The 15,530-nt window shown below is 39.2% G+C and overlaps 1 protein-coding gene across 4 annotated transcripts in view; it reads right to left on the bottom strand.

Moving 5' to 3' along the window:
• Positions 1-735: 735 nt before the first annotated feature.
• Positions 736-15,530, bottom strand: part of trdn (triadin) — a 43,584-nt gene continuing 28,789 nt past the window's right edge. The window contains exons 8-23 of one of the 4 annotated variants that reach the window (XM_029251495.1): positions 11,856-11,891; positions 11,583-11,681; positions 8,937-8,978; positions 8,300-8,338; positions 7,422-7,463; positions 6,279-6,308; positions 6,087-6,113; positions 5,907-5,933; positions 4,606-4,653; positions 2,842-2,910; positions 2,645-2,683; positions 2,478-2,504; positions 2,300-2,371; positions 1,188-1,259; positions 982-1,017; positions 736-889 (exon numbers count right to left, since the gene is read on the bottom strand). In XM_029251495.1, the coding sequence (XP_029107328.1) occupies positions 774-889; positions 982-1,017; positions 1,188-1,259; positions 2,300-2,371; positions 2,478-2,504; positions 2,645-2,683; positions 2,842-2,910; positions 4,606-4,653; positions 5,907-5,933; positions 6,087-6,113; positions 6,279-6,308; positions 7,422-7,463; positions 8,300-8,338; positions 8,937-8,978; positions 11,583-11,681; positions 11,856-11,891 (821 nt within the window). In that variant the 3' untranslated portion in view covers positions 736-773. Of the gene's footprint in view, positions 890-981; positions 1,018-1,187; positions 1,263-2,299; positions 2,372-2,477; positions 2,505-2,644; positions 2,684-2,841; positions 2,911-4,605; positions 4,654-5,906; positions 5,934-6,086; positions 6,114-6,278; positions 6,309-7,421; positions 7,464-8,299; positions 8,339-8,936; positions 8,979-11,582; positions 11,682-11,855; positions 11,892-15,530 lie in introns of all 4 variants that reach the window. The other 3 variants (XM_029251490.1, XM_029251497.1, XM_029251501.1) reach the window with 3 other exon arrangements.

Genomic DNA, 15,530 nt, shown 5'->3' with positions numbered 1-15,530 from the left:
GATTCTGCTTCTACCTCTCCTGGAATAGAATCATTCATTGCTCAGAATGTTTAAATAATTTTTAGGGTTCTAAGTATCAGTTATGCAAGAAAAAAATTTAAAAATCACCTTTCTCCTTTTCTTCTTGAGGAGCCTCATGTTCTACCATAAAAAAGAATTTAAAGAGAATAATTGGATTAAAATGTAATCTTTTATTGCCAGAATTCAATACACCCAGAGCTACAGTCGCCATTTGTCACCCTGTTCCAGCTTTGCCTTCATTTTCCGAAGCTTAGCGTGGCTACGTTTTCATTCCCACAACTAGAAATTATACCCAGAAACACAGACAAAGTAAAGACATGAGCAGGAGCTCCAATATTTATATCTTTATTTTTAGATCACCAAATTTTGCAGCTGCTTTTACAGCATTACATCACCCACCGCATACCCACCTTGAGACCCTACAGGGCCCGTTTGCACCTCCTTGGGGGTCTCTGCCTCTGCAAGAAGAGCTTCCTTTATTTTTCTGAGCACTTGAACATTTGGAACGAACAGGAACTTCGTTAGACATTTACCTTCTTTCACAGGTGCTTCTGCATGTGCCTCATCAAGAACGTCAGGTTCTGAAAATACATATTTATTGCTCTGCACGAGTTCAGTTATGTGCTTATCCAGCAAATATATAGTTATTTGTAGCAGCGCAATAAACACAATTTCAACCAATTTGAATTTTAATGAAGAAACTGCTGGATATTCAGACAGAATTCTCTGTGCCGTCATTTTCTTGGTCATGCTCAGCATAATAATCTGACAAAGAGATTGAATAAAAGTGACTCCATTTGAAAGTATGCTTTTCTTTTTCTTGTTTTTTTTTTTTTTTTACCTTTTGGCTGATCCTCCTTGATAGGCTCTGGAAAACACATTCAGATCATTTTGTTAAGAAATACATCAGGGTTCAAACAATTCCAGCTTCTCATTGTACTTCATGAAATGAGATATCACCTTCTTCTTCTTTTTCTTCTCCAGGAGCATCTTGTTCTGTGATCAAAAGCAGATTCACAAAGAGTAAATGGACTCAAATATAATAATTTATTTCTGTACGTCAATAGATCTAGAGCTCATGGCTCTCAGTATTTGTGTTGCCCCCTTTCTGTGTGGCCCTCATTGACACAAAGGAGCATCTTACAAAGAATTGCACATCAATTTACCTTTCCTTTCAGGTAATTCTACTTGTTGCACCTTTTCTTCAGTTTCTTTGGTGACTGTCTGAAGTACCTCTGCTTCTACGAAAATAAGTTAATAGAATCATACAAACACACACAATGTCTACTACCACTTGTCCTGAGGGGGAGGGTCACACCCCGGACGGGATGCCAGCACATCGCAAGCAGGACTTTAAGCAGGACGTGAACTGCAGACCCCCCACAGAGCAGGCCCCACCCAAACCCACTGTGCCACCTCACCCCTCAAAGATACGACCATGAAATACACACACACACACACACACACATTTCCAGAACCGCTTGTCCCATACGGGGTCACGGGGAACCGGAGCCTATCCGGTAACACAGGGCGTAAGGCCGGAGGGGGAGGGGACACACCCAGGACGGGACGCCAGTCCATCGTAAGGCACCCCAAGCGGGACTCGAATCCCAGACCCACCGGAGAGTAGGACTGCGGTCCAACCCACTGCGCCACCGCACCCCCCTATGAAATACATTTATTATTTATTGTTCTTTTTCCCATGGTTTAGACAAAGAAAAGTCTAAGCTAGAGAAAAGAAAAGTGATCCACTGCTAGGTATTTACTACAGTGCCATATGGTAATGCGGAGATGCCGTTCGACATGTCTATGTAATTAAAAGTCAGCAGCCTGGTACTTAATTGGCAGGTAAACCATGAATCAGTGACCTACAATGCCATACCAAAAAAAAAAATAGTGCACAAAAGTTATCTTTTCGAACCAAAAACCAGAAAACCGTCTGTCTAATTTCACTCATATATATCAAGTAGCTTCTGCTGAACTTCTTTACAGCCATTTAAATGAGAAAAACTTAAAGCATTTAATTAAATATAACGATGTCCAATTTTACATTCCATTGGATTGTTTAAAAGATTACTTTTTCTCTGGAAAGTAAGTTCATGACACAAAAATTGCTGCAGTGTAATGGTTACCATAAAAAAAGTGATAAATTGTAAGTGCAAAATGTATTAACACATTTAAAATGATATGAAGTTCAATGCTATATATGAGAAAGGCATGTTTTGAAGAGACAAATCAACAGATCGGCAGAGTTTAATTCTCGGTTTAAAAACTTTACCTTTAGTTTCGGATGGTTCTCTGGCAGCTTTTTGAGGAATATCATCATCTGGTTTCTTTGAAATTTCAGTTTCTGCAATAGAAAATTATTAAAACACATAGGCTCAGCACACCAAATATTTGATCCTTCTATAATAGTTATGATACAGTTGCATCAAAGAAGTCGTGATAAAAGTTACCTATTGTTTTCACCTTGTCCACATGACCTGTGGGGGGGGGGGGCAGCCATAGTAAGAAAAGTATTCATTCAGCTGACTCTCTAATGTTGTTCACATTCATGTGTATCTGCTTTGAAAACTATGTGAAGATTATCTTCACAAGACACTGAGGGGGTCTGAGAACGTACCGACATGGACAGGGGCTATTTTCGCTTTCTTTTCTGGAACTAGAAAAAAAAAAATTCTATTATTTTTATTTCTCCTGGATATTGGTGGTCTAACAACTTGTCGATAGATAGATAGATAGATAGATAGATAGATAGATAGATAGATAGATAGATAGATAGATAGACAGGCAATTACTGACCTCAGTAAAAGTCCTTACCTTTTTCTTTTGGTTTTTCTGCATCACTTTTTTTGGGAGCTTTGTGTGATTTCTTTGGAACTTCAGTTCCTAGATTGAAATAAAGAATAAAGAAACAAACTTTTTTTTTTCATTCAGTCTAATCAATATTGCTTTATTTTTACCCCTTTATCAGTTTCACTCCTATTTAGTGCTATCTGGAGTGTATTTTATGCTTTACAAGGTTATCAAGTTGGTGAAACATGTAAGTTGTTTGTAATGTAATAATCTGGGATATTTTGAGCCTGTCAACTGTATATTACACACTCTATGTGCAAACACTCAAACAAGACTCATAATGCCAATCTAGCCAGAAGAAGCACAGACCTTCAGGAATACACCAATGTGATTATTAACTGCAGAAAAATCCAACGTCTAAATTAGTCTTTTTATTTAAGATTTCAGTTACTGTATACAAAAATGAACTCCGGCAAGATTCATCATACTAATCAATATTCAGCTAATAGGAGAACATAACTACCAAATGATTCTTGTCAACATGAATGTGTTAAAATTCTTTGAATGCCTTAAAAAAAGAGATGAGTTCATCACGAGATATCATAATCCACAATATTCCTAGTTCTTGTCAATTTCCAAAGTTGCGCCTTTATTGTCTTTTTGACTCCATATGAACACACTGTGATCCCTCATGCTGGACATGTGGCCTGTCCAGCACACCCTGAAACACACGAGCTGTAATTTACAACGCAGGACATTGCTGCTTACGGATCTTTTTACTGCGGCAGATGAAGAACATGTATTTCACATTGTATATCACGAAAACTAACGCTTAGTTGCTCTAAAACTACAAATCTCTGCAGCTCTAACAATCTGAAGAGACACTCATTCCACTGCAGAGCTTTTAGCTGTAGCCATAGCAACCTGAAATTCACAGTTAAAGGAGTATAACATTTACATTATGGGTTCAGTCCAGGACCTAAATGTAAAAATTCAAATTGAAACCAATGAGGGTTTTAAAGTGGTGTAACCCTCTCATAATACTTTAAGAAATCAATGAAATGAAGATATTATGTGGCATGTGAAAACCATAAATTTGGTTCCGTGTGCTCATTTTGTGGAATTATAGTCAGATCCTTGGCTGCACAGCAGAAATTAGACATTTAGTTAAATGCAACTGGCTGCAAAGCGTTTAAGCTGCTAATGAAAATTGTACCTTAATTGAATCTAAATTCTACATTTTTGTTCCAGGTGACGGATAGTCATTTTTAACAAAAATAACAAAAAAAAAATCACCTTTAGGCATTAATTTGTTGACATGATCTTTACCAAGTAAGAAAGTCATTTTAATAATAAAACTTTTATTTTTTCACGTAAAAGCAAAACTTAGTTTAGTCTTTGTCGTTTATCCATTACATCAGTTTTGCTGAATCTGTTTTCTTCACAAAGGTCCTTTACAACTAAAAATGTCTCACGATGTCCCTGGCCTGATTCATCTTTCTTTTCTACACAAAAATTTTTATTTTTCTTTCTGATATACAAATAATAGGCCTGTCGGGTAAATATCAGCAGCACAATTCCCAGTTGTAATATTGTTTCAGTGTGGTAGCTTTTGATTGTTGCTTAAATGAACCATCTTACCTTTCTTTTTAGCTATTTCTACTTTTCTAGTAACCTCTTTTTTTGAAAAAAAAAAATGCAATATCTAATTAATAAATTTGATTCAAGCAACAATAAGCAGACAATAGGAACTTTTTTGCAATGGTAACTGACAAAACCGTACGTTACCTTTCTTCTTTGGTGTTTCTGCATGAGCTTTCTTCTTGTCTTCCGGTTCTATAATAAACAAAATAACAGGCGTGTATGAAGAATAAAATTAAATGTGTTGTCATTTGTGTATTTTGGGGTCAGTTTGACTTATTTCATATGTTCACTGAAACTTTCATTTAAATTTTATCATTACTTATATGGTAAATTGTAAGCAAGTTACATGTTGATCAACCCATGTAACTTTTACGTGGAACAACGAAAATGCACAAGAGGAACCTACATTTGAACCAAAAGTTTATCTTGTGCGAATGAAGCATATTTCAAAGAGCTGAAACAAACCCAGAAATTCTATTATTATTGCTGTGCACGTGCACATTAGCTAGTAATAATCAAAAGGTGGCACGATAGCACAGCGACTAGTGCTGCTGTCTCACAGTGCCTGGGTGGTGTGAGAAGACACGGGTTTGATCCCTGCTCAGTCTGTGTGGAGTTTGTATGTTCTCCCTGTATCTGTGTGGGCTTCCTCCAGGTGCTCTGGTTTCCTCCCACAGTCCAAAGACATACTGTTAGGTTCCCCATAGTGTGTGAGTGAGAGAGAGAGAGAGAGTGTGTTCCACTGGTGTATGGATGAGTGACCCAGTGTAAGTAGTGTATCTAGCAGTGTAAGTCACCACGGTGAATAAGGTGTGTGGGCTCATAACACTACATAGAGTTCATTGGAAGTTGCTTTGGAGAAAAGCATCTGCTAAGTAAATAAATGTAACGTGGGAATACTGTTTAAGTTTATTTTACAAGTTGTTGCTTGATTTCTGTTCATAATTGCACTGCAGTTGGCTGTGTGAGTTAAATACTATCTTTTCTGGATGAACAACACTGGATGAAAATCCAATTTATATTGTTTTCTGTTTACCCAGTTGTGGTAAATAAGCTATTCACGTTTTATCCAAAGCGTAGTCAACTTCATGGACCTGCTGTACTTTCAGGAGCATCTGTTGCTATTGAAATCTGCTTATTTATCAATTCGATGCCTGGCAGACACATTCATGCAAAGTGAGTTACACATCTTCAATGTATGTATTCATACATCCGGACATGTTAATGAAGCATTTCACATGAGCCAGTCCAAGAAGTATCATTCTAAAGAGGCCCAAGGGTTTTTCAAGGGACTGCAACTGGAAATTTGTCATTCAAAGGCCAATACCTAAAGGCCAAACACTATGCCACCTGCTGCCTTGTTTTAATGTAGTACTTTTAGTAAAATCACAAGTAAGTCAGCCGGTTTATACAAAATGCCATCACGTTGCTAATATTACACATACTTTCTCGCACTGCTGCTTTCCTCTTAGCTGTAGACAGGACAAGAAAAAGGGATAACTACATACTCCAAAAAGGGCTTTATAATAATAATAAGAAAAATAATAAAAACAATAATCATAATCATAATCATAATAAAAACTTGCTTTTTGATTTTTTTATTTTTTTATTTTATTTTAGCTTACCTTTGGTCTTCTCTTTTACAGGTTGTTCTGAAATTGATAATAAGAAGAAATACTCATAATCAGCAATAGATTACCCCAAGGGAAATCAAATACCCAAATTGGGCAAAACCAGCTATATCATGGATTTAAGGATTATATACAATGAAGAGACACGTTTGTGTGACAAATTCCAGGAAATATAGAACTACTTACCCTTCACTGCTTTGACAGTTGCAGTCCTGCCTGAAAGATAAAAACAAAACAGTGGTCCTCATGGGACAGATGCAGAAAGGATTGATAATCCCATAGGGATTTACTAATATTAAAGTGCTCTGTATCATCCGAAGCCGCTTGATGGCATTTCACCGCTACTGTGCGTTGTACTACAGTATAATGCAACGACAGACCCATTCGAACTCCTATCAGAGACGTCCGAAAAGCTAAAGTCATCCAGAGCGGCTCCTCAAATTTGATCCAGTTTTCTTCTCCTTCTTCGAAACACAAAAAAAAATCTATAGCACAACATTTTCAGTACTGCTCTTCAACAACTTAAAAGCTTTGGGAAGACAATTCAGTTTATAGATACTATAAATAATGTATTAATTGGCACTTGTAGAGAAAAGGAAAAAAAGCAGCTCCATTTATTTCTCCAGGTAATATGAAATGCATTAAGTTTGCACTTGTGCTAAAAGCCTTCTGTTATTTCAAAAGCTTCTTGTTAGTGTCAAGGATTAAAAGTATTGATCCGACAATGAAAAAAATAATGTCCAACAGCAGGGGGCGATGTTGCTCATATTTCCAAAGATCACATGTCACCTTTAATGGTGGGCAGATGCAGAGGATGGAGACCTGTCTTTCAGCTTCTGATCTCCGTCACATAATGAAGCCCTCAGTTCGTCATTAGCGGTAATTTTAGTGCAGGATGACGCATCACATCTTTTGCTTTCAGAGTAAGATCGCCACCCGACATGAAATTTGCATCAGTAATTTCAGGGTGAGGATGCTGCTGTTCAGGAAACAGCTGCTTAACTCAAGATTGCTTTCAGTTCACATAAATTCACAAAAGTGGAATACACACATCATTCGTTCCCCGAAACTTCGGAAATCGCGGTCAGGGCTACACTTCGGTCTGGTTAAGACACACACCGTGAGGGGCCCAGTCTGAGATTCAGATTCATATTCATTGGAGGCAATCGGTGAAGTTATTTCACTGACCTTTTTTGAAACTAACCCTTTAAAACCAATATTACCATCATCAAATAGTCCTGATTCGCAGTGATGCCTCATAATGATATTCTTTATCAAAGCCATACAGCTTATGGCTCACATGGCCTTCATCACCTTGAGACAACTTACCCTCTTTCTGCTTTTTCTTTACAGCCTTTTCTTCAGCCTTAACTGGGAGGCAGAAATTCAAAGAGAAAAATCAGTCAAATAGCAAAATTATTGCAATTAGTTTAGTTTACTTTAGTTAGTTTAGTAAAGTTTAGTAAAGTATAGGAGTCAACCGAAAACAGTAAGTCTTTTTGGAAACTTTTTTTTTTTTTAAATTTTATATTCTTGCCCTTCCTTATACTACAAGGCAGTTAGGAACAAACTGTTATCATCAATTAAAAAAAAAAAAAAAATTGTTAAATTGTTGCTGAGTATTCCAGTTGTTGTACAAATATTTATTTGTAAAATAAAATTTATTTAGTATTTCCTCAGATGCAATCAGTGCCATACAGCCACTAAAGAATATGGCTTAATCTTTATCGATTTCAATGCCAAACTCAAAGACGGGTATTTCGCTACCGGGAGAAATGGTGCGGAATAACTTCATTAAAAATAAAGAAGCAAAACATGCTCTGCCTTTTATAATAATATCATAAAAAAATAGCTGAATACGCTTCTAATGAAGGACATGGAAATATCCCATTAAAATGAAGCTACACGTCAAAGCCTGGACTGTAAGAAGTATTTAGCCCACTAGGGGGAATATTTTGGAATTTCTAACACAATTCTATTATAAGATAATTAAGATAATTAAGCAATGATTTTTTTTTAAAAAAAAAAAGGTAATTAAGCAATAAAAATATACTGCTTTCAGTAAAATGACAAAAAGAATGTAAATCAGTGCATAATGAACCCGAAGTGCTACTTGTTTTACCTTTTTTTGCTCTCGTTAAAGACAAATAGCATGGCATAGCTGTCACATAAATAAGCAGTAAGATTTGCCGCAGAAGCAAACTTACTTTTTGCTTCTTTCGGCTTGTCTTCTAGTTTTTTCTGAGCTGCAAATCAAAGAATCCAAATTAGCGAAGGTGTTAGGCAGTGTCCTTTGCAAGTGACGAGGAAAAAAAAATCAAAAAAAAGGTGAATTATTTTATTTGCATGTGCACATGTATCCGAATGACAAACGTCCATTATTGTCAGGTCTTCATTAGTGCTGCCCCATCACAGTGACACCCAACAGGCACAGACTTCGAGGCCACAAGAAGTTAAAATACACATCTAATTGGAGCGGAGGACTGCTGTGCCATCGTGTCAGCATGCGTTCGCCGCACAGACACTTCCATATGCACGCCAGGCTAACAGGTTAGAGTCGTGACGGCTCATTCATCAAACTGACCTTTGAGGGTTTTTTATTATTTTTTTTCTCCACTGGCATCATGAAAGTGCTGTCAGCTACTTTCACATTAAGCACTTCTGCCACGTTAGTCTGAGCTGCTCACAGCGATGAATTCATCCATTCAACACACATGTACATTTTTATCTGTAGCAGATTCTTATCCGCAGTAAAGTACAGCGGTAAAAGAGGCCTGTGAAAAGCTCACTCCCATATCTACAGGCAGGCGTCCATATGGCACAATTCTCTTTTACATCCTGTACCTTTAGTGTCCTTACGCTTTCTTGGCTGCTCTTTTCGCTTGTCTAGGTACAGAACAAATACATTGGGAAGGTTCAGAAATACAGGCAACATTGGGAGCGCATGTGAAGCAGTTATGTTCTTGTATTTGAGAGATTAGCTGGCCAGCAGGTGGCGCAGCAGTTAGAGCAGTGCCACCTTCTGCTTGAAAAACCTAGGTGTGAATCCCCACTCATTAAGAATCTTACCATGTACTGATACAATAAATGTTACCCAGCTGTGTAAATGGGTAAATCATTGTGTAGCTTAGAACACAAGCCCAGGTTTTCTCGGTGAAAAGTGTCAGATAAACAAATAAACAATAACGGTAACAGAAGTATGACTGCTGGAGTCCATAGGGATTAATCTAAAACTAAAATGGAAATTCATTGTCATTAAAGCTTATTTCAGTAAACATTCTTTTGCAACGATTAATACAAAAAGTTATACCTATAGCACATTGCACCCATTTCCTTTTTCCTTGAATAAGGAAACAATCTGAAAAAGGCCTAAAGCCTAAAAACACTGTATAACACTGTATACAGTAACAGCAGAAGGTTAACCAAGCTTTCATATTACGTATTCATAAATCGAAAGGTTATTACTGGAATTAATTTAAAAACTGGTGGCTGTAACTCACAGGATACAAATATGACAGCTTTATTAGAAATTTGTATTGCCTGAATTTGTCAGAATTAATGTGACACTTTCTGATTAAACAGTAACCTTTCCGAGAGAAGATGGAATCTGATATGTAACAAGCATCCAGCTAAAATGGGAACTTGTGGACCGGGAGCAAATAACTGGGAAAAAAAAAGAATCGAGCTTCTTATGTGTTTTGAAGCCCTATGATCTTCTGCAAAGGAAAGTACTGTTGCATGCAGCAATATTTTCAAATTATGCAAATCTTAATATATGTTTGAAAAACATATTAAACCATTTCTTATTCTTCCGGGGAGAACAGAAGTATTTTATTTATTTAATTATTCCCCAGCATTCAAATGTAGGATTTGTATTATTTATCCCCGAAGCCAAGGACATGACCTGTTATTTTATTTATACTCATTCTTCATTTTACTATGTCTTATTAGGATATACAATAAATCCCTTTTTAAAGTGAGACCTGGAAAAGGGGCAGCAAACAAATTTACAGTTAAAAAAAGAGTTCAGTGACAACAGGAAAGAAGAATAACCGGTTGCTGTAGTTGGGCGTAGCATGTAGATGCCTCAGTGAAAAGTAATCGAGCGATTAAAACAAGAGCCAAAGGCTGAACTTTCGGCTGCTTCTGCATACAGCCCCGTGACCAAAGTGTGCTAATTAAAATCAGTTCTACTTATAATACAATGGCTTGTCATTTGCCTCCTTCCTTTAAGTGACAGTTAAAAAGATCATTTCATAGTCCACTCTGCCTTATACAGCTATCAGACCAACTAAACTGGTTGCGTAACATCTGAACATAATAACGCAAGAAGTATGTTCATAACTCACTTTGTTCATAACTCTCTTCAGTTTTACAATTAACTCACAACTTCTTTCTTGTTTATTTTCTAGCTGTAATTAAACATAGGCACACACTGTCAGAAACCACTTGCCCCAAGTGGGGCCGCGGCAAACCGGAGCCTAACCCGGCAACACAGGGTGCGGGGTTGGAGAGGGGAGGGGACACACCCAGGACGGGATGCCAGTGCATCGCAAGGCACCCCAAGCAGGACCCTAACCCCAGACCCAGCCAAACCCACCCTGCCATCGTTCCTTCCCAGCTGTAATTACAATAAATAAAAATACTTTAAACCCTATTACTTTTATTTCCTTGTTACTGATAAATCGTGAGGTACATTGTTATTTGCTCCGGATCTACAAAAATAATATCCATATATCATTTGTTTGCTTTCTATTGAACTGTAAGATTTCTTCAGATCACTGATATCTTATTAGTAGATGGTGCTGATTGTTTTATGGATTTAACCTTGGTTGTGCTATGCAGAGGAGAGGCTATTGGACAAGGTCTGTCTTTGTGCTTTCCTCTTGCACTTATTTTTGTCTTATCAGTGTGGAAGGTATTTTGAGGAATAGTGCGGATTTAAGGGATTCGCTTAGGTTGGACCTGATCTGGCAGTTTGTTATTCAAGCCCTACCGTGAGAAACATACTTCCTGGTCACTAGCCAAAAAGTCCTATGGGATAATGACACTTATATGTGTAAAGCTACAACACACCTAAAAATGTGTGTTTGCATATTTCTGTATATGTTTGTATATGTGGACTGTTTCTGTGCTGAGTTTGTTTGTATGTGTGGGTGCTTTCCTTCATAATGGCTCTCTCAGCAGTGAGGTACAGTGATTTACAGCAGTCTGACCCTGCTTTTCCATTTGGGTTGGGGTTTAGGTTGGAGTTAGGTTGGGGATTTGGGTTAGGGTTAAGGTTAAGGTTAAGGTTAGGGATAGGGTTAGGGCTAGGGAAAGGTTAGGGTTAGAGTTAAGGTTAGGGATAGGGTTAGGGATAGGGTTAGGGTTAGGATTAAGACTAGGGTAAAGTTCAGGTTAGGGTTAGGGTTAGGATTAGGGTAAAGTTAGGGTTAGGGTTAGGGTTAGGATTAGGTTTAGGATTAGGGTAAAGTTGCCCATTGGTACCTCCTTTCTTCTCATCAGGGGACACCTTCTTCTTAGATGGCTCCTTGTCCCTCTTTCCCTCCTTCTCTTCTTTGGCTGCCTTTCTCCTGGGTTCCTCCCCTAGGTGTCACAACATACACGCAAACATTGGCTCTCTGTGATAAACGTATACAAGAAGGAGTGGGGGGAAAAAAACTGTTCTGATTTTCATCCGGAACTTTCTTATATTTTTTCTCAACTTAACGCTCTGAAAGATCAAAAACGGCAGGCGTTTGGAGGCAGGAGATCACATACGTTTGGTTTCCTTGGTCTTCACGGCACGCCTTCTCTCTGAAAGAAAAATCAGACAAGGATCAGAAATAGCGCACGCTCCAGACGGAGGCACAGAGCCAGCGGCTCCTGTTGTCTTCCTCAGCTTCATACAGTCACACCGCTCACTGATCACAAACATCCGCTTACGCAACGCACATTAGTGCGGGGAAAAGACCTCGGCGCTCGCCGCTGTAGGAGTGTGTACAGCTTTGCCCATTTATAGTGCTAGATTTTTACCGTTAAGTACCTTGCTCAAAGGATACCACAGCAGGGCCCCAAGTGCAACTTTTAATGGACACCTTACGGTTATGAATCTGCATGCTAAGGCTGAAAGATGCCAATTCAAGTCCAATATAGAGGAAAATTGCTAACACACCAGAATATAAATGTCAATTTTTTATTATCATAAAGCATAGTTGCTGTATAATTCACTGTCACTTTGATTAAGTGCTTTGGGAAAATGCTTCTGACCGCAATGATGTAAAACGAAATAATCCTCTGATCAGTTAATACAATAAAAGTCTCGCCGTTTGAAGCGGCTCATGAATAATTGCGCTCCTCTCCCGAAACTCGGGACTGAAGGAGTCAGGGAGCATTCCCTTCGTAACATATATTGTTTTGGAGACCTTGCAAATGGCCTGAATGTTTGATGCTGCCGCCGGACGACGGTCTGTCTTGTTCCATGAGGAGGCCTTTTATCTGAGCTGTGGGGGAAAGAAGTTGTGAATAAGAGAGGAAGCAATAAAAGCAGAGAGAGCAGGAGGGGATGAGACATGTCTCGTACAAGCGGACCCTTCGAAATGTTTTTATTTCTACTGTTGCAAGCCGTGGTGGTCCGGAGAGCAGCCGAGTACAGCATCACTAGAACATTTTCACATTCCAATCCTGCTGACTGACACCACGTCCTCCTGTGTGTCTAATAAAAACCATTTTGTGTGTGTGTGTGTGTTTGCACGGCACAGAGGGGCAGCATTGTTTTGCCCAGGGAGGCATGGTGACGACTTTGCTTGAAACCCCAGCCAGATATTTTTAGAAGACAACGGAGCGCGCTCTGTTTTTGGAACAGATGTGGCCCACTACCTTACCCACCCGGGGCTTCTCTGCGCTCTGATCTAAATTCTACAGACCTGTAATTTACACCCAAAGAAATATTTATGGGTTTAACCTTGGCCGCGCTATGCAGAAAACTCTTGTAGGCCAAGGTCTGCCTTTGTGCTTTTCTTTTGCACTCGTTTTAGTCTTATCCATTTGGAAGGTAGATAGAGGAAGAGTAAGGATTTAAGGGTGGCACGGGGGCACCGTGAGTATTTACGGTCTTCATAGCTCCTAAGTTATGGGTTCTAATCCAGGTCATTCTGTGTGGGATTCATATGTTCACCCAGTGTTCATGTAGGTATCCATTAGGTGCTCTGGTTACCTCCTTCAGACCAAAGACAGGTGAGCTGGTCACTCTAGATTGCTTGTAGGGTGTATATTCCTTTTGATGGAGTGACATCCCATCCAGGGTGTACCCTACCTTGTACCCTGTGCTTCCAGAACAAGCTCGGGATTGTCTGTCCAATGGACATGCATTTTTTTAACATTATCTATCAAATGGTCTGGTGGGGCTCCCGTTCTTCTCCTCTGCTTCTCTCAACTGGTGTCCCACAGGGCTCGGTACTGGGGCCTCTGCTCTTCTTGATCTACACTTTCTCCCTCGAGCCTGTCATTGCCTCCCATGGATTCAAATACAACTGCTACGCTGACGATACCCAGCTCTTCCTCTGGAGCATCAGACATTTCCACGCGCATTGCTGCCTGCCTGTTGGACATCTCTGCATGGATGTCTGATCACCACCTACAACTCAACCTCTCTAGAACAAAAATCCTACACCTTCCAGCTGGCCTGTCTTCCCGTCACGATCTCTCGATCAAACTGGACAACTCACTCATTTTGCCTACCTCCTTGGCTAACAGTCTGGGAGTGATGATTAAATCAAGTCTGTCTTTCTCTCAGCACATCAAAGCCACAACCCGGTCCTGCAGATACATCCTGCATAATATTCGTAGGATCCGTCCCTACCTCACAACTGACTCTGCCCAACTCCTTGTGCAAGCCATAGTGACATCCCGTCTGAACTACTGCAACTTTCTCCTGTCTGGCCTTCCTGCTACTGCCATCAAAGTCCTACAGCTGATACAGAATACTGCTGCCCAAGTTGTGTTTGACTCGCTGAAGTGTTTGCATGTCTGTCCTCTACTCGTCTCTCTGCATTGGCTTCCAATAGCTGCCCAGATCAAATTTAAGACCCTGGTTTTGGCTTACAAATGCATCAATAGAGCTGCTCCCAGCTATCTACAAGACTTGATCATTTGTTACACGCCAACCAGACTGCTACACTCTTCCACATCTTCCCTCTTGGTGGTCCCACGCATGAAAGGTAAAGAATCTCTGTCTACATTTAAAAAAAGGTCTTAAAGCTCATCATCAGGAGCTCTCCGGAAGTGAGTCTCTTCCGGACTCACTTTGCCCATGATCTCTTAAGTTCATGTAAGGGATCATTGTTCATGTTTATGATCATGTTCGGATCAGTCCTTTAGGGACCCACTCTTGCAGTGTAATGTAAATGTTTATATGTCTCTCATAAAAAAAAAAAAAAAAAAACTACTAGGAAGGTGATTAGGAATCAGTGATATTCTGGTAAAGTTTTATGCAGCTACTTGTGTGATGAACGTCGCTGCATATGGTGAAGGAAACAATCTAACTGCAATTATGAGTCACACATCTGCAGCTATGTCTCTTTCTGCTAATATAATGAACACATTGTATTTTAAGAGATGCATGTCGCTTTGGAAAAAAAAAGGTCTGCTAAACAAATAAATGTAATGTAAATGTAATGAATGAATGTAATGTATGGAATAAAGATTGACAGTGTGGAATAAAGATATAGAGCAGACTAGAACAGCCACACTTGGCCTCAGAAAGGCAAGCACTGCATGATAAATAATGTGAAGGAGAACACATTAAATCCGGGTTGAAATTTCATGACGTTGTGTTTGTCATTGACCAGACAGAGCAGGGGAGCCCTTGTTTCACTCAGGAAGTCAGGTCACTTTGCGATGAAGGTTTCTCTCTGGGGAAAAGGGATCAAGAAAGACTTTGGCTGTGCACCTCAGACAGAAGAGATGTTGTTGCTTAACACTGGACTGTTAACGTCCAACCGGGATCTAGTGAGGTGAGGAATACAGAAAGTATTGGCCACTTGCTCTTCTATAGAGCACAGAGGAAGAAGTCATATGTGGACTTGTATGTCCATCTCCCACACATTACTGCACTGAATTATTACATTTTCAGAATGATGCTCTTTCCAAACTCACACACACATTTACCAGTATACATAGCTAGGCTCCTTTACTGGAGCTACTCTTCTTAAATACCTCAACCAAGGGTAATATAGCAGGGTGCTTAGTGATACTTAGGTCAACTTCAGCTCACTTTAATTTTAACTGTTAACTCTGCTCTTCTGTTAATGTGGGCCTTATTGTTCACTGCTGTATAATTAATTTTATTGTGTATGGCTGAAAACGATTTTGTCCAGAACAACCAGCACAGTTCACAGTTTTACCCTTAATAAATGTTGCATTTGGATGCTTTTTCTAACACTTTATTTTCCATGT

Source organism: Scleropages formosus, chromosome 1 (assembly GCF_900964775.1).
Source record: "Scleropages formosus chromosome 1, fSclFor1.1, whole genome shotgun sequence".
In the NCBI taxonomy this organism is placed as follows: domain Eukaryota; kingdom Metazoa; phylum Chordata; class Actinopteri; order Osteoglossiformes; family Osteoglossidae; genus Scleropages; species Scleropages formosus.
This window is presented reverse-complemented; position numbering and strand designations above follow the sequence as displayed.